Source organism: Leopardus geoffroyi, chromosome A3 (assembly GCF_018350155.1).
Source record: "Leopardus geoffroyi isolate Oge1 chromosome A3, O.geoffroyi_Oge1_pat1.0, whole genome shotgun sequence".
Lineage (NCBI taxonomy): Eukaryota > Metazoa > Chordata > Mammalia > Carnivora > Felidae > Leopardus > Leopardus geoffroyi.
The window spans coordinates 21,927,532-21,947,320 of NC_059336.1; the positions used below are offsets into that span (position 1 = coordinate 21,927,532).

The 19,789-nt window shown below is 42.5% G+C and overlaps 1 protein-coding gene across 1 annotated transcript in view; it reads right to left on the reverse strand.

Moving 5' to 3' along the window:
• The window catches only part of CTNNBL1 (catenin beta like 1), a 162,407-nt gene extending 146,718 nt beyond the window's left edge, over window positions 1-15,689 (reverse strand). The window contains exon 1 of the mRNA XM_045444640.1: window positions 15,560-15,689. Within this exon, the coding sequence (XP_045300596.1) occupies window positions 15,560-15,589 (30 nt within the window). The 5' untranslated portion in view covers window positions 15,590-15,689. The remainder of the gene's footprint in view (window positions 1-15,559) is intronic.
• Between the last annotated feature and the right edge of the window lie 4,100 nt (window positions 15,690-19,789).

The window sequence follows — 19,789 nt, forward strand, 5'->3', positions numbered from 1 at the left end:
GCTGGGAAAGGCAGTCTCCTGCACGCAGTATTTCCAGCCCCACTCAGCTGTGTAAGAATGGCCTCAGGCCTGGAACACTTCCTTACCTAGAGATAAGGAGCCCATACAGCTCGTGCCAGGCTTATCACCTTGTGTGGCAATATCATTCTCTGTTTCATGCTCGACGAGTGTTCCTACGCTCTGCTTAAGCATGTACGTCAGTGCCCCTCAGGCACACCACTAGCTTTCGGGTCGGGGTCCTTCTGTTGCAGGAGAGGGCTGCATGTAGGCCAACTGCCCTGCACCAGCTTCAGAGGAAGGGGGAGGGCCCCACTAGCCACAAGGGACAGACATACATTCCAGGGGCTGATCTTGCTTTGTCTCTTCTCTGTGTGAGTAAAGCATCATTCCATCCGGTAGTTAACTGTGTGCTGCTTTCCCTGGCAACTCCAAAACCAAGACGCAATGGGCAGAAGTGTCTGGAGTCTTCCCCTGGATTGGTAACCCATACAGTGTTCCACTCTCCTGGGTTTGATAACCAGTGTGTGGTGTTCTGTTGGGTGTAGACTCAAGGCAGGTACAAGATTGGGGGATGGATGGTAGCATTCTGCTACATTCTATTTTCTCGGGATTTCTTGGTTTTCAGCTACCTTCATCCCCCAGAGCCCTCTGTTAGGAAACAGATTCTGCCATCTACTTCCTCGTGTCTTTGGGCAAGTTACTAAACGTCTGTGAACTTCCTTTCTTCATCGATAAAATGGGAATAAGAATACTGATTTCCCAGGGTTGCTTTTAGGATGAAATGGAATAACACATATAAATCAAATAGCACAATGCTGAGCTCTTAGTGGGCCGGCAGTTCCTTGCCCTTTGGTTTTTTTCTTTTGGTGTGGTGACATAGGGAGGAGAAAACAAATATTCTTATATTTCACTAGAAGTATGACAATTTCTAAAAGCTCCTTTATGAGTCACTTTTCATTTACTTCAAATCAGGACCATACCATCCCTGTAAGTAACCCTTTTCCCCCATAAACACAATCTTTCAAGTGACGGCAAATCTGCCATTAACGCAGAGGCAACACTTCAAGCCCAGCTGCGCCCTCCTCCCGATAGTATCCTGTTAGGCTCGGTGTCACGCTCCTGAGAAAAGCTCTACTCACTGGACTCAGCAATCAAAAAGTTCACATGGTCAGAAGTGCCTCTGCCTCACACAAGGTGAACCATGGTCAACACTGCTTTTCTAATTGAAGTAAGACTTCCTCAACCTCTTGCTGACGATCACAAACTAGCACGTGGGGGCCGGTATCAGACAACCAGACTCCATCGTGCTCTAATGATGATTTTAAGCACACACAGGAGGTAGGGGAAAATTACTAATTTAAACAAAATGTTTAATCTTCTAATTATGGGATAGGCTCCAAGAAGATGGAAAGTGATTTGCAATCTTCATTATGGAACCTGCACGCAACCACTGGCACAAGGCATGTCAGCCAGAAGGCAGATACCATTTCTTCTCCCACTGAGCCTTCTGTGTCCTTGTAGGTTCTGTGCGGATAAAAGAAGAAATCTTTGGCCAAAAGGGGGGGGGGGGGGGGGGGAGGAGGAGAGGGAGAGAGAGAGAGAGAGAGAGAGATCACAATTTGTCTTCCCAAGTTCATTATGCTAAATGAGGTATCAGGGTCCCCAGTAAGAAGCCAAGGAGATAATATTCAGTGACTTCACATTGGCAGATTGAGCAGCCTGAGGGCCTTTGAAACTCAAAAGTCTTACAAAAACTGCCCAGCTCAGGTGGTGCTTAAGCAATTCTTTTCATTTGCTGAAAAGTCCTGTCATCGGTGGTAAGAGATGCAGTGCGAATTAGGGTGGTGCCCACCAACGGCACCTTTGGTCAGAAGGAAATCTGTTCCTCTGCAGATATGCTTGTACCATTGCTAATTTGTGTTATCTCTGCCCATTCAGATCTCTGTGCTAACTCAGGAGAAAAAGTCCCTGCCAACCAAGTCTGACAAGTCTGATGGCAGAACTCCCACTGGAGAATCAGCAGAGAAAGCAAAGGCAATTATTCCCTTTCATTAGAAAGAGTTCTTTTTAAGTTTGGTTGGTTTGGGGGGGCTTGTTTTTGTTTTTGTTTTTTAATTCTGAAAACAAAAAGCAGCCATTCATAGCCACTGCTCACTGCAGTCACTTACACAACTGGCAGAAACTGAAATTTCCCCTTAAGCCAACCAGAAAGAGCTGTGCCCCTTTAATTACCCGCTGTAATGTAAAACCAGACGTGGAGAGGACAGCCACAGTAGATCTGAGCAAAACAGCACTGATATTTCACCATCAGTCCAGACCATCTGCAACTGTTTTGCAGAAGCACATAAAGTTTATGGATTCCAAAGCTTCCTACAAGTTACCAGGTGCTGAAGGTCAGCTGCATTGTCCTCGGGTCCACGGGGGCTCCTTTCTTCATTCTCTCCAGGCCAGGGTGCTCAACAAAAGACACCCTGCCCACATTTTCTGTGCCAAGCCTGGCACGAGGAAAGCGTTGCTTCTTGATTAAGCCACAACACAGATTAAATGTTTAGAACTGGGAGATTCTGAAAAACACCTAGGTGGGAAAGCAATTATCCTAGGAAGAGCACAGCTTCAGCTATGGCCCTCTGCAGCACAAAGGTGAGTTCTGCCCATTTTGCACATCTAAGCTGGCCAGACTGCTCCCCTCCAATGTAGTTTACATTCGGGGGACACAGTGATCTTTTCAAACGTAAACCAAATTGTGCCACACCACAGCTTAAAACCCCTAATGGCTTCCCATTGTACTGACAATAAAATCTACACATTTTAGAGTTCCCCCACCTCCCCACAGCTGACCTCTGTCTATCCTTATCTCCGTGTCTCTTTCTCATTCACCATGCTCTAGCCACCTTCCTCAAACATGACAAGCTTGTTCCCACCTTAGGGCTTTCGTACTGGTTTTCCCTGGGCCTATGTCGCTATTCCAACAGCTCCATGTAGCCAAATCGTTCTCATCAATCAGTTCTCAATTCAAATGTTATCTCCTCAGCGAGGCCTTCTAGAACCTTCCGATGCTCCCCCATCACTCTATCAGCCCATTTCCCCTCTTCATATCCATATCTGAAATTATCTTGGTTGTGTGTGTGTAGTATTTGTTTGCTTGTGTGAGTGTTCTTATTCATTTGCATTTGTTTTTCTCGTTTATTGTCGGCCTTGCCTCCCTGGATATAAGTTCCATAAAGCCAAGGGACTGCAAATGTCTTGTGCATCTCTATTCCCAGTATCTAGCATAGCAACTTCCATTTAGTAAGCAGTTAATAAGTATCTGTTGAATAATTAAAGAAAGGTTCAAAGGAAAAAAAAGAAAAGAAAGGTTCAATATGGATCACTAATCTAAATGAAATTTACTAAGCCTCAAAAATCTACACTGGCTCACAGCCTGACTGTCAGCATGTGTCACAATGCCCTAGAAACACTGGTTTGTTCTTCATCAACTCCTGCTGAGTGATCAGGAGACAATGGCAAAGACAAGACTAAGATGAACTTGCAGACTCTCAAAGCTGCAGAACTTGAAAATCTGCAAGCCTCTCAGGTAGAGTCTTCCCCAAGTTGTCCTCTCCGAGGAGGATCAGATGGGCTAGCAACGGTGATTACCAATGGGCTGAGGCCAAAGGCTGGGTCTTAAAGGTCCAGCAAAGGCAGGGTATAGCATATGAGGCAGCCCGAGTCCCAACCAGCCAGAGTCCTTCTGGATGAAGCAGCAGTTGGGAGCCAGAGAGCAGAGGTACACACCCAGGAGGGGCGGGGAAGGGGAACAGAAGAAATGAGAGATAAAGCCAGAGAGATAGCCTTCAAGATGGTAGGCAAAGAGATCTAGAAGAAATGCTGGATGAAAAATGAAGACAAGTGACACTGATATGATTAGTGTTAGTTACAAACTTCAGTAACTAAGAGTCCTGAAATTTTACAGTTCATCCAAAGATGACCAAGAATACTAACGCTTCATTCATCAAACCACCTCAACTTTTCAGGACACCATGAAAAGAAAGCAAAAAGGGCCTCAGAGGTTAGATTTTATCCTATTTTATCCTACCAAACAACACCACTAAGGAGTGAGAGCTGACACCAAAGAGAAGCAAGAAAAACTATAAACAATAGGCACAAGAACTCAAAATCTCTCTGTAACACTCCGAAGTGTTTTAATACAGGAGTAAAAACTTCCCACACCTCAAAAGACCGTAAGAGAAATCTGGGCACAATTAACATGTGTTCATAATCATGACCCTAAGAAAACAGTCTGACCGATTGAGAATGGCAAGAATGTTTACGTTTTAGAAAGAACTCCACACAAAACGAAAATTCAAGTTTTAAATACAGAGAAAGCACTGTTCTGAACTCCATTTTATCAATCAAGTCCGTGGGATCCTGAGGCAAGTTGCTTTCCCTCCCTATGCCATGCCTGCCCCACCTGGAAAAAGAGAAAGTTCTTATTCTAGCACTCCCGCTCCACTTAGAAGTTTCTGCTATCTGGAAAATCTATTTATGAGGAACACCACATTTTCCAAAGACACCAGACAAAAGAGGAGTTAGTGCAACTCAATTTAACTCATACCACCTTTTAAATTTTTTTAAATGTTTATTTACTGAGACTGAGAGAGAGAGAGAGAGAGAGAGAGAGAGAGAGAGAAGCTCAAGCAGGCTCCATGCTGTCAGTGCAGAGCCCCATGAGGGGCTTCATCTCACAACCTGTGAGATCATGACCTGAGCCGAAATCAAGAGCCAGATGCTTAACTGACTGAGCCACCCAGGCTGAGGTTCCTTTTTTAAAACGGTGATATGAAGGGCACCTGGTGGTTCAGTCGGATGAGTGTCCAATTCTTTTCTTTGGCCAAGGTCATGATCTCATGGGCCGTGAGATCAAGCCCCACTGGGCATGGAGCCTGTTTAAGATTCTCTCTCTTCCTCTCCCTCGCCCTTCTGCACTCATTCTCGCTCTCTCTCTCAAAAATAAGAAAATAAATAAAACGAAAAGAAACCTCAATGTGGGTTTCTTCCCATGACAACCCCCAATTCATCAATGGTGATGTTGTTTCTTATCCTCCTTTCTTGCTGAGTGTTAGCATTCTGTTGATTTTCTGGCATTTCTACCTTCCTCTGCCCAACAGCTACTCCTGGCCAGAGTTCCCATTCCATGTTTCAGCTTCTCTGTCAATAATTACATAGCCTTGAAATGCTCAGATTTCCCTTATCATTAATATGAGACACTATTAGCTGTTCCCATGGAAGTATTAATGTTTGAAGAGGCCAGTAAAAGATAACAGGACAAACTCCAGCTACAATTCTTTTATTTTTATCCAAAGCTGCAAAGAAAATAGCATTCCAACATGATAGATACACTAGAAGACTGATGTACTGTTAATGTTTACGTTTATTAAAAATCCCAAAAATAATTTTAACTCCGATGCTTTTAACTGGAGAGAGGTGGGTCAAATAAAAAATGTAATCAATCCTCAAGTTTATGTGTTAACAAAACAAGCACATAAATAATGCCAAACAAACTGTTCAATAACCAAGCATATGTGCCTCTGGAATATAGTCAGACACATTCAGAGAGAAGCATCATAACACTCTCTGCTTGATTTCAAATCCTTCTCAGTTCAGTCAATGGCTTTGGACATTGCTGGGGAGCTGACAGGAAGGCTAAGGAGCCCAAGTAGATAATCTGCTCACAGGCAACTGATAATCTAAAACGAGTTAAGAGATGAAAATGCACTGTGGTAGTCTCACTAGATCTTTCACTGAACTCAGGATGAAGATAATCTAGTTTCTATTTACCAACCCACCATGGAGATGGGGTTTTAAAGTTTAGGCCAACATACTTTCAGATCAGTCACTCCTAGAACACTGCAGAAAAGAAAACGGCTTTGAATCATTCAGCTGAAATACTAAAACCAAACGGCTGACTCCGGAGAAAGTAAGAGAATCTCAGCTATACCTTCTCCTAACTCCAATTTCTCTATAGCTATATAAGACTCAGACCAAAACAACCACTTCCTTCAGGAACCTTGCGGGGGTGGAGAGAGAAAGAAAGAAAGAAAGAAAGAAAAAGAAAGGAGTAATTTGTAAATGAGATTTCTGGCACTAGAAAAGGGGAACAGTGAGATATCTCAGCAATATTAAAGAGACCTGGGGAAAAGAATTACTGTGTTGATGACATAATTCTTGATATCAATGACTGCTAACTGTGGCAGAGTAGGGTTGTGCTTTAATCTATTGAGAACAGTTCTATACTGTGGCATGTGTGGGTGACAAACTGTTCTCATTTCCTTTTATAGCACTCTAAACCTTAATCTCCAAGGGACCAATGACCTTGGGAATACTGAGGCAGCTTTGCAGAATTCAAAAAAACATTTTTTTCTTTTGCTACAGCATGTGTGTTGTTTGTAATTATATCAATAATTAAAAATCAAAAGCTAACATTTACTGGGCACTTACGTGTCAGGCACTATACTACTTAGCACTACCCACTCTTATTTAATCCTGTATTTTAAAAAGGATGTAAAATGGAGTTTTGTTCTGTTTTGTTTTTCTACTGGCGGGCAGAGATACACTATTATAAAATCTCCATTTTACAGATGGAGACCTGAGGCTTGAAGAGGTTAATAACTGACCCAAGGTCACACAGCCGGCAAACAGCAGAGGTGGGATTCAAACATGGGCAGTCTGACCCCCCAAGTGAGTGTTCATTCATTCACCACACTAACACCTAGTGAGCACACGCTTTGAATTATTTTCTCCAATAGAGCTGACAAGCTTCTCTGAGCCATCTACATTCCTCAATGTAGTCATTTTTACATTTGTAAACTTCTCCATTGGGGTAAGCTTTATAAATTGAATTTATCAATCCCCCAATTTATGTACTTATTTAAGTAAGCTCTCACCCAACACGGGGCTCAAACTCACAACCCTGAGATCAACAGTCGCATGCCCCGCTGACTGAGCCTGCCAGTGTCCCGCAATCCCCCAATTTAAACGACACCTAGTGAGAGACTGCAGAAAGTTACGGCTGTCTTCTTCAAGTCCACTGCCAAAATCAGGCATCTCAATAACACCCACCTCCAAGGAAGCTGAAATAGGTAGGACTGAAGTCTATGACCAGAGAAAACAGTTCCGTTGGCCTATAAAGAAAATAAACCCACATTCACCATGCCGCTACAAGATCCACAAAAACAAAAAAGTAAGACCAACGGGAAACTACTTATTTGACAAAGTCCCAATGGTCTAAACAACAATGGTGGCAACTGAAATAGAAAGGAAGGAATAGAGAGAAGACTGAAGAAGCAACACTTTCTCTGCAAAGCTTTCCCAATAGCCGAGATGCTCCTGCCCCGTGCCATCCGATTTTGTTCATTCTTCTATAACGCCAACGACGCTGTGGACTGGATCATGTTTTCAAATCCGTGGGATGCCCCCCGCCCCTTAGACTGCAAGCTATGTGAGCAAGAGCTATGTGTGGCTTAAACATTTTCAGAGCTCAATACCCTCCTGACTCCTGAGAAAGGAGCTAGACCTCTTTGTTCACAAGATCTTATGATTCATGGGGAAAAGAACCTCGTCTTTCATCTTTGAGAAGTCTCTCCAAAGCTTCTTTAAAATCTGCTGAACAGAGACACCCCTGACTAAAGTGCAAAATCAGGGGTAGGTGGTGGGGCAAGAGTAGAGATACAGAAAATCATGTGATACCAGAACATCTGGTCAGAATGTTCAAAAGACACCTGAAACTAGACTAGGGCTAGTGAGCTAACAGTTGTCTACACCTAGGTGATGAAAGATTGAAGAATGGATGAGTTCATCTAGGATGAGGAAAAGGATTATAGAATCAAATTCCAATGAAAAAATCAAGAGTAATGAGGCTCAAGAAAATCTTTGGCAGAGGGTATTGTCAACCTTCAAGAATGTAGGTTTTGGACATTCTAGAAAACAACTGACCAGTACTCTTCAAAAATGTCAAGATCATACACGACAACAAAAATGACAACTAAATGCAATGTGGGATCCTGGATAGGATCCTGGAACAGGAAAAGGGCATTAGTGGAAAAAACTAACGACATCTGAATTAAGTCTGTAATTCAGTTACTGGCATATGAATGTCAATTTCCTGATTTTGATCATTGTACTATGCTTACAGAAGATGTTAACTTTAGGAGACGCTGGGTGAGGAGTAAATGGAAACTCAAACTCTCTTTACTATTTTTGTAATTTCCTGTAAATTCAACATTACTTCAAAATAAAACTTTTAGGGGCACCTGGGTGGCTCAGTTGGTAGAGCATCTGACTCTTGGTTTCGGCTCAGGTCATAATCTCACAGTTTTGTGAGTTTGAGCCCCACACTGGGCTCTGCACGGGCAGGGTGGAGCCTGCTTGAGATTCTCTCTCTTTCCCTTTCCCTCTGCCCCTCTCGTGCTTGCACGCTGTCTCCGTCTCCCTCAAAACAAGTAAATAAACTTTAAAAATTAAAAATAAATAAAAATAAAACTTGTAAAAATGTAGGTTTTGCAGCAAGAGTAGCAAGAGATGATATGCAAGAGGACAATTCAGAAGCTGAAGTAACATATTTGAGTCAAATATTCTTGAAGTCTAACACGAAAGCAAAGACATACGAGTCAGCAAGCAAACGAGATAAGAGGGAAACAACCAGAGCATATCTGAAGGTACGTCCTGGTTCACTCACCCAATCATTAAACAACCATTCTTTAAGCATCAGTTATAGGTGAGACAGCCTGCTAGGTGCTGGTCTAAGTTAACGGCCTAATGTGCAAGGAGGCACATAAGTAGGTGTTTTGTGAGTATGAAGAGAATGCACCAGGAAGAAAGAGGATGAGGAAGCTGCAAAGAGAGGAAACGAACTTAAGAAAAATACCACTCGGGAGATGAAACAGAAAACACTCTGAAATGGGAATATCAATGAAAATAGCTCTTTATCTGTTGTTTATAGTCCCGCTACGAACAAAAAGCAACTGTGAAAGCCCTAAACTGTCATGCAAGAAAAGCCTATTTCACGATACTATAAAACAACATCACGATTAGGATAATATTCTCAGGACTGTAGGTAAAATGGGGCGCCACAGAAGGAGCACAGGTGTTCAGGCTTCCAAAATGCTTCCTACATCCACACCATCAACAAAAACGACAACAGGAAAACTCAATTACAAACTACAACACTACCTTGTGGAGAAAGAGGCAGATGATAAGAAACACAAATGATAAACACAGGGAAAAAAATGCCTATTACAGCAAACCTGAACTAACACTTTATATACTTACTAGATTAATGAGAAAAAATCAAATTGTGACAACTAGTAGTATCAAGATTGTGGTAGGACCGGAACACGCACGCTGTTAGCCCCGTAAACTGACAAAGGATTAATTCCATAGGAGCACTATGGGTTTCTTAATGTATTTGCAGTCGAGGGACACCATCATCTGCCACTCCCCTCCACTGACTCAATGCTCGGAACATCTCACTCCCATGCTTCTGCTCTCACTAATCCTAGTCAAGAATGACTCTCCTCAGCCTCCTTCATTGCCCACAGAACTCCTATTCATTCATCGCGGCTGAGATTCCAACATCTCCCTTTTCTTCAGTGACCACGTCAAATTCATCCCATGAATACACCCCTTCTCCGGGCATTATCCAATCATTCCTTCCATGATGCTCCCATAATCCTTTATTCACACCGTTTGTTGTTGAAATATCTGTCTCATTCCTTGGGTTATGAATTCTTTAAAGTCCAGGACCATGTCTTAATAAGTTTTCTACATGCAATACTTAGCACAGGAGATGGCATATGGTAATTTCTAATGGTAGGTGGGAGGGGGAAAATGCCACACAAATAAAGAAGTTCACTGCAAGAGTATCTCCAAGAACGAAAACCTGGAAACCAAATAATTATAAAATAATTACAGATAATTCTTCTAATTACAGAGGAACAATTTAAGGGAAAATAGTCTATCGCTTTAGCAAAAGGTATTAAAACATTAAAAATAACACGAAGACTATGCAGAAACACAGAAAATATTTCTGGCAGTGTTAAAAAGATAGAATACATGGGGCGCCTGGGTGGCTCAGTAGGTTAAGCGTCCGACTTCGGTTCAGGTCATGATCTGGCTCAGGTCATGCTCTCGCGGTTCGTGAGTTCCAGCCCCGCATCAGGCTCTGTGCTGACAGCTCGGAGCCTGGAGCCTGCTTCAGATTCTGTGTCTCCCTCTCTCCCTGGCCCTTCCCCCTCTCGAGCTGTCTTCTCTCTTTCTCTCTCTCTCAAAAATAAATAAACATTAAAAAAAAAAGAATACAAAACAATTCATACACAATGATTATAGCTATCCAGCATATAAGAACTGTGGGAATATAAAAATATTTGTTAGATTAAGGTACTTTCCTTCTCTCAAACACTTTCTTTTTAATACTATTCCTGTCAGTTTACTGTCATTAAAATGTTTTCACTTCAAAGGGGAAAGGAGCAAGATTATAAATTCCTGTAAGCTCCTGCAATCCAAGGAGATGCTACGATATCACTGATAGCTAACAAGAGGAGTGGGCATCTGCAGTATTGCTAAAACCAAGGGTCCCTGACCCCAATCTGCCTCACAGAGCACACTTCTCATGTCACAAAGCAAGTCATTCCCACTGAGCCCAGCTGCAGTAAATGTGAATTCTTTATTGCAAAACTTGGAAGGTAAGAACTTTTCCCAGACATCTGTGGAATTAGTATTAATGAGAATGCCCTGAAGTTCATATACACGCCTATGCAGCAGACACTTCTCAGCCAAGGAACTGCTGGGCACACTTCTTGATGAGATGTCTCAGCCTGAAGGCATCAAAAAAGTACATTTCCATATTGGGAACATAACTGGCTTCCTCTTTAAGACTTTTTCCACCACCTCCTGTCCACACTGTAATTCTCCTGTCTTCTTAAATGAATAGTTAACATATGTCAAGGATATAAGGCATATACTGAGGCACTCACTGCCTAACTCTATTACTAGCAGAACCAATCACAGCAGAAAATTGGAATCTTCCCACCAAGCTGCCCCAAAAATGAAATTCAGGAAGCACCCCAAAAATATGAAAATACTTTTAATAAACATTTTTCTTGACATTACATATTTTCCTTGCTTACCTTAATCTCTTAATTCCAGGAAAAGAAACAACCAGAATTCTTATGGCTCAAGTCCTTCATTTTACAGGTGGATAAAAAAAAATGATATACAGAGAGGGGAAGTGACTTGTCCTGAGTCACCCAGATAAGTAATGATAAAGGGAGGATTAAAACTCAAATCTCTCAGATTTTCAGCCCCGATTCATTCTCCTACATCAAGCTTTTTTTATCCCTTGAAATCTCTAGAGCTCTTGGCCTAAATAATTAGTATCACAGAATCTAAAGTTAGAAGGGAGCTCAGAGAGACTTACTTAATCCCTTCATTAGGCATATGAGGAAACTGAGGCCCAGAAAGATTAAGTGATTTGCTCTCCATATCTTGGATGGCAGGGAATAAGTATAACTTAAGCTCAAAAAACTGCAAACTAACGGCTATGAGAAGGGAGGAGAATCTCAGCTGAGAAAAATTTTAAAAGGAATGTAGATCATTCTAGACCAGGGACCGGTTTCAAAATGTAATCCCTGGACCCTCTGCTTCAGCATCACCGGGGATCTTGTTAGAAATGCAAATTCTGGGGGCGCCTGGGTGGCGCAGTCGGTTAAGCGTCCGACTTCAGCCAGGTCACGATCTCGCGGTCCGTGAGTTTGAGCCCCGCGTCAGGCTCTGGGCTGATGGCTCAGAGCCTGGAGCCTGTTTCCGATTCTGTGTCTCCCTCTCTCTCTGCCCCTCCCCCGTTCATGCTCTGTCTCTCTCTGTCCCAAAAATAAATAAACGTTAAAAAAAAAAAGAAGTTTAAAAAAAAAAAAAGAAAAGAAATGCAAATTCTGGGGTGCCTGGGTGGTTCAGTCAGTTGGGTGTCTGACTTAGGCTCAGGTCACGATCTCATGATTTATGGGTTCAAGCCCCACGTCAGGCTCTGCGTTGACAGCTCAGAGTCTACAGCCTACTTCGGATTCTGCATCTTCCTCTTTCTCTCCGCTCATGTTCTCTCTCTCAAAAATAGACAAACATTAAAAAAAAAAATTAAAAAAAAAAAAAAAAGAAATGCAAATTCTAAGGTCCCACAGGAGGCACCGAATCAAACTCTAGGGGTGGGGATGTTCAAATCAAACACCATGTCCTGAGAAACAAACTTCAGTGGTCACATTGAGTCCACTTTGTAATCGTAACTACTATCAACGGCATTTAAATTTTTCTATACTACATTCTTCTATATGTATATCATACTTCAATTTTTAAAGTTTTTAAAACTCTGAAGACAAAATGGAAAACTAGATTTGGGTATTCATTTGGTTCTAGTTCTGGCTTTGCTTCTTACCGACTGTCTTTGAGCGGGTAACTGACCTCCCTCGCTTGAGTTTTCTTTTCTATAAGATAGGCATACCACCCCCCTCAAAAGGCATGTCGAGAATTAAATGTAAGAACTCATCGGGAAGCACTTTAGTTCAGCATCAGGCACAGAGCAGGCAGCAGTCCAGCACAGTCATTAAGAGCTTCAGCTATGAGGTAGGTGCTTTTTTGCGCCTCAGTTCCCTCGTCTGTACAACCAAGGTTAAAAACAGTACCTTCTTCGTAGGGTTGTTATAAAGACTTTGAGAGATCACACAGGTAAGTAATGCATCTTGCATATCTATAAAATGTTACTGTTTTTGAAGAGCTTTTGCATCCATTAATTCAAATGATCCTCACGCATTTCCACAAGAGGATGGGTGCATTTGATTGATTATGGACTAGATTCCAGACTGTACCATCTTTTAGGAACAGGAGGAGGGCACATCAATCTTACAGAAAGGAAACGGCACGCATGAATAGTGCATGCGGGGAATGAACAGGGTTGAAAATAAGATCAGGATTCTGGTTTCAACTCTGCCACCCCCTTAGCCCACAACCTCAGGGAAGTGCTTTACCAGAATGGGGTTTGCTTTCTATATGTAAACAAGTGGGGTGCATTAGGTTATTTATAACATGTCTCCAAATAAAATTCCAACTCCTTGTCATGGCCTATAGGAAGGCCTACATAGTCTGTCGTCTGCCTCCATCTCTTATCCATCACCTGCCATTCTCCTGTTCACCCATGTTCCAGCTACATCGGTCCTCTTCCTGGTCTTCTAACAGGCTACACCAGCTTCTACCTTATAGTCCCCATACCTGCCCTTCCTTCTGCCTTGATCATTCTGCCCTTTTCCATGATTGGCCCCTTCTCAACCTTCAGTCCTTTTAACATCCATTCCTCAAGGTCCTTCCCAGACCATATTACCAAAGGTAACAGGTCCTGTCTCCTACTGCCAGGGGCTATTTTCTTTAGCAGCACTGTCTAATAAAAATATACTGAAAGCCACAAATGAGCCACATATATAACTTTAAATTTTCTAGTAGTCACATTTAAAAAGTTTTCAAAAGGTAACATTAATTTTAATAATATATTTTCTTTAAGCCTATATATCTAAAGTATTATATCTCAATATGGAATCAATATAAAAAATATTAATATATATTAATTTTGTCATACTAAATCTTGGAAACCCAATGTGTACTTTACATATACAGCAGATCTCAATTCCAACTTTACACATACAGATCTCAATTCCAACACATTTCAAGTGTTCAGTAGTCACAGGTGCCCAGTGACAGGTGACCACACCAAACAGCACGGTTCTACCACATACCCTGCTTACCCTTCAAAGCACCTATCACAATCTGAATGTTTATTGACCCATTATCTTGCTACTTCCCTACCAGACTACAGGCTCCACAAAAGCAAGAACCTTGTCTGTTTCCTTTAATGCCTTATAGTCAGAGGATTTGGTGCATTATACAGTAGGCATTCAATACATGTTTTTTGAGCAAATGAATGAACCTCTTCTAGCTTTAATATTCTAAGTCAATGGACTAGCCATTCTACAACTCTCAGACAACCTCCCATTTCCTTTCTTCTTTCTGGTTCAATAACTGTCTTAAAGAGATAAATCTCTTGGCTATTTATCTCCCATTGCTTATGAGCTCTTCTTTTCTACGATGTCTACAGTCTTCAAGGTCCACTCTTTGTATATTGGCTGAGGGAGTGGCGTGAATATGATGGCTAACATTTACTGAACCTTCACACTTGGACAAGCATTGGCCTAAGCACTTTGCAACAGGCTTATGTGGTAGGTACCATCTTTGCCCCCATTTACAAATAAGGAAAACAAGGCATAGAGAGATTAAGTATTTTGTTCAAGGTTACAGCAGCCAGTTAGTAGCCAAACAGACTCCAAGAGACATGCGGCTCCAGACTCATGGCTCTTAATCACCTGTTCTCTACTACAGAGCTGTCCGATGGGAATAAAGACCAGTTATATATGTAAATTTTAATTTTAAAAGGCTAGTAGCTACATTAAAAAAATCAACAGAAACAGGTAAAATTTATCTTAAATATAATTTTATGTCACCGATTACGCATATGATTAATCAACATAATCAATAATCAAGGTAATTGATTTGATCAATAAGATCATAGAATCGGTTTAAAAATGTTATTTCTCATATGAATCTTCGAAATTCAGTGTGACTTTACACCTAGAGTACTTTTCAATTCATACTAGCTCCGTTTCAAGTGTTTAATAGCCATATGAACAACTACACGGGACCTCTTTAGAAAGTCAAAGAGGGGGAAACCTTTGAACCGGGAGCCAGGAGACCTTAGCTCTAATACCAGCTCTTACGTGTTGAGTGACTCTGGGTAAGTCCTTTCTGCCCTCTGGGCCACCGTCTCCCACTAAGTCGCCTGAGCAGGGAAAACAAGATCCCTAGAGTCCCATCCCATGCTAGAACTCCAAACATCTCCCAACAACAGCAGTTAACACAGGTACAGCTTTTACACTTTAAAACCAGCTTTCACACCCAATAGTTAATATAGTCCTCAAACAACCCTACTAGGAAGTTATTACTGTCTCCGTTTTGTATATACAAAAACTAACGCTCCAAGAGGGCAAAACGACTTGTCCAAAACCCACAGGGCCAGTCAGTGGAGAAGCCGGGGCTCAAATGCAGGAAAGACCAGGGCCCTCCCACCACCACCAACAACTCAAAGACGGGGGACAAGAGAGAGTTGAAGGAAGATGGTTGTGAAGATGGTCCGGGGCCTTCAGAAGAGTTGAAGGGAGTCAGGCCCCGGAGCAGGGGAGGGTGAGAAGAGGCCCAGACTGGAGTTGAGAGGGAGGGGCCTGGGCTCTAAGAAGGAAGGAACTGAAAGCGCCCAGGAAAGTCTCGGGGGAGTAAAGTGAAAAGAGTAGCCGGTGGCATGAGAAGTGAGGGGACTCGGGCCGGGGACAGAGGTGAGAGGAGGTGAGGAGGTGAGATAAAGGGGCTCTGGTTCCCCGACCACGCGACCGCTTCCCGGGTGAGGGGACGGCCCGCCGGCCCTCCTCGTCCCACATACCTGGTAGCTCAGAAGTTCGCCCACGTCCATGGTTTCAGGCCCCGCCAACACCTGCTACTCGGGTTCCCTCCACTCACGCCCAAAACGCGGCCCCCTCCGCAGGGGCTCCAGCCACACTGCCGTAAAGCGCCGAGAGCGGGCCGCAGAGCCAATGAGCTGAAAGTTCTTGTGGCACGCAACCTGGCCACACTGCGGGAAAAGGCAACGCCACCGTAAAGCGCGCTGCATTTGCGACGGTACTGCTTCCGCCCGGAGCCTGGAGGGGGCGGGGAAAGGAGGCGGAGACTTGAAGGGGGCGGGGCGGTGAGGGAAAAGACGGAAAGGAGCCAAGATTTATTGGGCGCCGCCTATGTGCAGGGCGGAGTGCTTGAGTGTTTCACAGGTGCTCTCCTTCCAGTGACCTAGCCAATTTTATCCCCGTTTCACAGATAAGGAAACTGAGGCATAGAACTGCACTAGCCAGTTCTATACCCGCTAACCACATGTGGCTACCAAGGGCTTGAAATACACTAGTCTGAATTGAAATGTGCCATAAATGTAAATAAAATACACACTGGATTTCTAAGACATATTGATTACATGTTGAAATTATATTTTGAATATATTGGGTCAAATAAAATATAAAATTAATTTACCCGTTTCTTTTCACTTCTTAACCGTGGTTAGTAGAAAATGTAAATTACCTAACGTGGCTCTTTTTTTGGCTCCCTTTGTATTTTTTAGGACAGTGCTGGCTCAAAGTGTATTGTCCAATGCCTCCAACTATTACTGACAAAGAAGCTGTTGGTGATCACATCTCCCTCTCCGGGCTTCTTCATCTATGCAAGGTTTTCTGGGAACTGGATGATCTTGTTTCTACCTAAGAGATGTAGAAAGGTTTTCTGTGGGAGGAAGATGGCCATGATTGGAAGAGAATCTTCAAAGAGTGCATCTGAGCTCCTGGGATTTAAATAAGGCTCTGTCTTCAAAGGGTGTTAAACTTCCCTCTTAGTCTTCTTAGCCATTTAGCCCCTGATGTTCACATCCGTGGTATTTGTCTTAGTCCATTCAGGCTGCTGTGAGAAAAATAGCATACACTGGGTGGCTTACAAACAACAGAAATTTATTTCTTCACAGTTCTGGGGCTGGGAAATCCAAGATCAATAAACCAACAGATTCGTTGTCTGGTGAGGCTACAATGTGGTTCATAGACGGTGCTTTCTCATTATGTCCTCACATGGAGGAAAGGGGTGAGGAAGCTTTCTCCCACCTCTTTTATAAAAGCACTAATCTCGTGCATGAAGGCTCCACCCTTGTGATCTAATCACCTCCTGAAATCCTCACTTCCTAATACCGTCACCTCGAAGGTTAGGATTTCAATTTATGGATTTGGGTGGGATACAAACATTCAGACCACAGCAATATTCTTAACCATCCTCCCCATCCCATCTCCGCTTGTCTCCAATTATACAGAAGTTATTTTAATGTAACTTTTCAAAGCTCCAAATCGTCTCCTCTTCTGCCTGGCCACCAGCCCCATACCTCATCCAACTCTTCCTCATCCTTCAGATCTCAAAGGGCACTTTCTTAGAGTAGCCTTCCTCAACTCACGTCCAGTCCAAGGAGGCAGTCCCTTCTCACTCCTCATTATTCTGTTTTCTAGCACCTCCTGTATGGCACATATATCTCCATCTGTAATTTTCTATTTAATGGTTGATTGCTTATTTATTGGCAGCCTTATTTGCTGGACACAGGCTCCATGAGAGCAGGAATTGTGTCTGTCGTGTTCACCATTATACCCTTGTACAAAAAGCCTCATACAGTGCCTGACACAGGAGGAGGTTTCATGGGCCATGGTAAGGAGACTGAGTTTTACGCTAAGAGCGTTAGAATCAATTGAAAAGGTTTAAGCAGGAAAGTTTTGTGATTGGGTTTTTGTGTGTGTGTGTTTGTTTTTTAAGAATCACCTATGCAACCTGCTTTGAACTGAATTATTTAGGTGTCTCTCCCCGCCTCCCTCCACTTAGCTGTATGGACTTGGCCTTATTCAAGGAGGGAAGGTGAGTAATGGTGGAATGTACCCTTTGGAACTGTGTACCCTTTGGAATTATGTCCCAGTATTTGGTGTGCTGGAGTCAGCTCATATAAACAGGACAACAAGAGCCTATAGTTAAATTGTCAGGAAATTTTCAAGTTGATTGACATCAGGTTGGTTGCTTGAGATTGGTCACAGTGGGAGTATTTACACCATGGAAATCAACAAATGCTACAAACAAATGCTACAGGGTTACTGATGTTTCAGAGAGCTGGTTGTTACACATTCACCGACACACCACTGATTGTGGTTCTCCTCAAAGTTCCACCACATCTACCTGTGTGCTCTGCCTGTGAGTTACTTTCTCTCTCTAAATTGTGCTCTCTTCCTCTGTAAGGTGACTCATTTGTTCATTCATCAAGTATTTGCTGAGTGCCTACTCAATGCCCGACACAATCCCAGGCTCTGAGGATATAGAAGTTTGTACGAAAAAAATTTCCTGCCCTCTTGGAACCCACATGCTAATTGGAGAAAACCTAATGAGGAATATAACATTATGATCCTCATTTCACAGCTGTGGAAACATCGTCAGCCAGCTGACTTCACCTCTATGTGCCTGATCCCCTTGCCTGCAAAGTGGAGATTCAGTCGAATTTACCTTGTAAGATTATGGGGAATTTACATAAGATGCTGCATGCAAAGAGCACTTAACAGGTGCCTGGCACAGAAAAGTACTCCATCAATGTTTGGTGTTAATATTATGTGGAGTTAAATGGGAATTGGAGGGGCAGAGAGGCAGGAAAAATGAGATCATTCCTATACCCTTTCTTTTGCAGACATCCCATCTTGTCTGTGTGTTTTTGGAGACCTGGCCTTAAAACACAGAGTCATAAGGCAAAACCCTATGAGAACCAGATTTGGTGAGCACCCTGCAATGGGTTTCCCAGAGAAGGTGCCATTTAGATTGGGGTTTAAAGGATGAGAGGAGTTAACCAAGAAGATATGATGGGAGACTGGTGACCCAGGCAGAGGAGGCAGCATGAGCAAAGACATAGAAGTTGAAACATTTCTTATAGACAAAGCATAGGATGTACGGAGGGAAAAAATGGGAAGTAAGTCAGGAGAGGGTGTCTGAGGAAGATCTTGGATAAGGTTGCCAGATTTAGTGCATACAAATATAAGACACTCAGTTAAATTTGCATTTCAGCGAAACAATGAAATTTTTTACTATGAATATGTTCCATGCAATATTTAGCAACATACTAAAAAGTTTTTGTTGCTTCTCTGAAATTAAAATTTAACTGGGCATCCTTTATCTTGATGTGAAGGTCCATTAATAGTTTCTTGGGAATCTCCAGGGGATGGGGCTTGGGAGACTCACCCTTCAGGTCTCAGCTTAATGTCACTGCATCAGAGGAGTCTCCTCTGACTTACAAGATCTAAGACAGTCGCTCAGATTCTCTATCAGCCTTCCTCGCCATTATCTTCAGGACACTTCTGATTGGTGTTTCTATATTAATTTGCTTTTCCTTCATTTGGAGTCTGTTTTCTCTTCCATATTCTAAGTTCCAGAAGGCCGGAGATTACTGTATTATTCACCACAATAACGTCAGAACCTTACACAATACCTAGCGTTTAATTGGCACTCGCTAACTAGTGGTTCGTTTAATAAATGAGCCAATCAACCCACAGATTGACTCATTCCCAGCAACAATACTAACAAATACCTTCAAATCTCTACCCCCCAATCCTAATGCTACGGTCTCCCAATTTTCAAGATGTAAAATGGAAGTTCAGAAGAACTATGTGAAATAAGTCAAACAGAAAAAGATAAACATGATGTCACTTATATGTGGAATCTAAAAAACAAAACAAAAAACAACAGCAAAATAGGCTCATGGATATAGAGAACAGATTGGTAGTTGCCTGAAGTGGGGGAGTGGGGGGGTCAGAGAAATGGATAAAGGGTGACCTCTTCCAGGTTTATGATTTCTGGTTATAAAACGAATGTCGTGGGGATGTAACACATAGCATGGTGACTGTAGTTAATACTGTACTGCATATTTGCAAATAACCAGGAGAGTGGATCTTGAAAGTTTTCATCACAAGAAAAAAAATGTTATAACTATGTATGATGACGGCTGTCAACTATACTTAATGTGGTGATCATTTTGCAATATATACAAATATAAAATCATTACATAGTATCCTTGAAA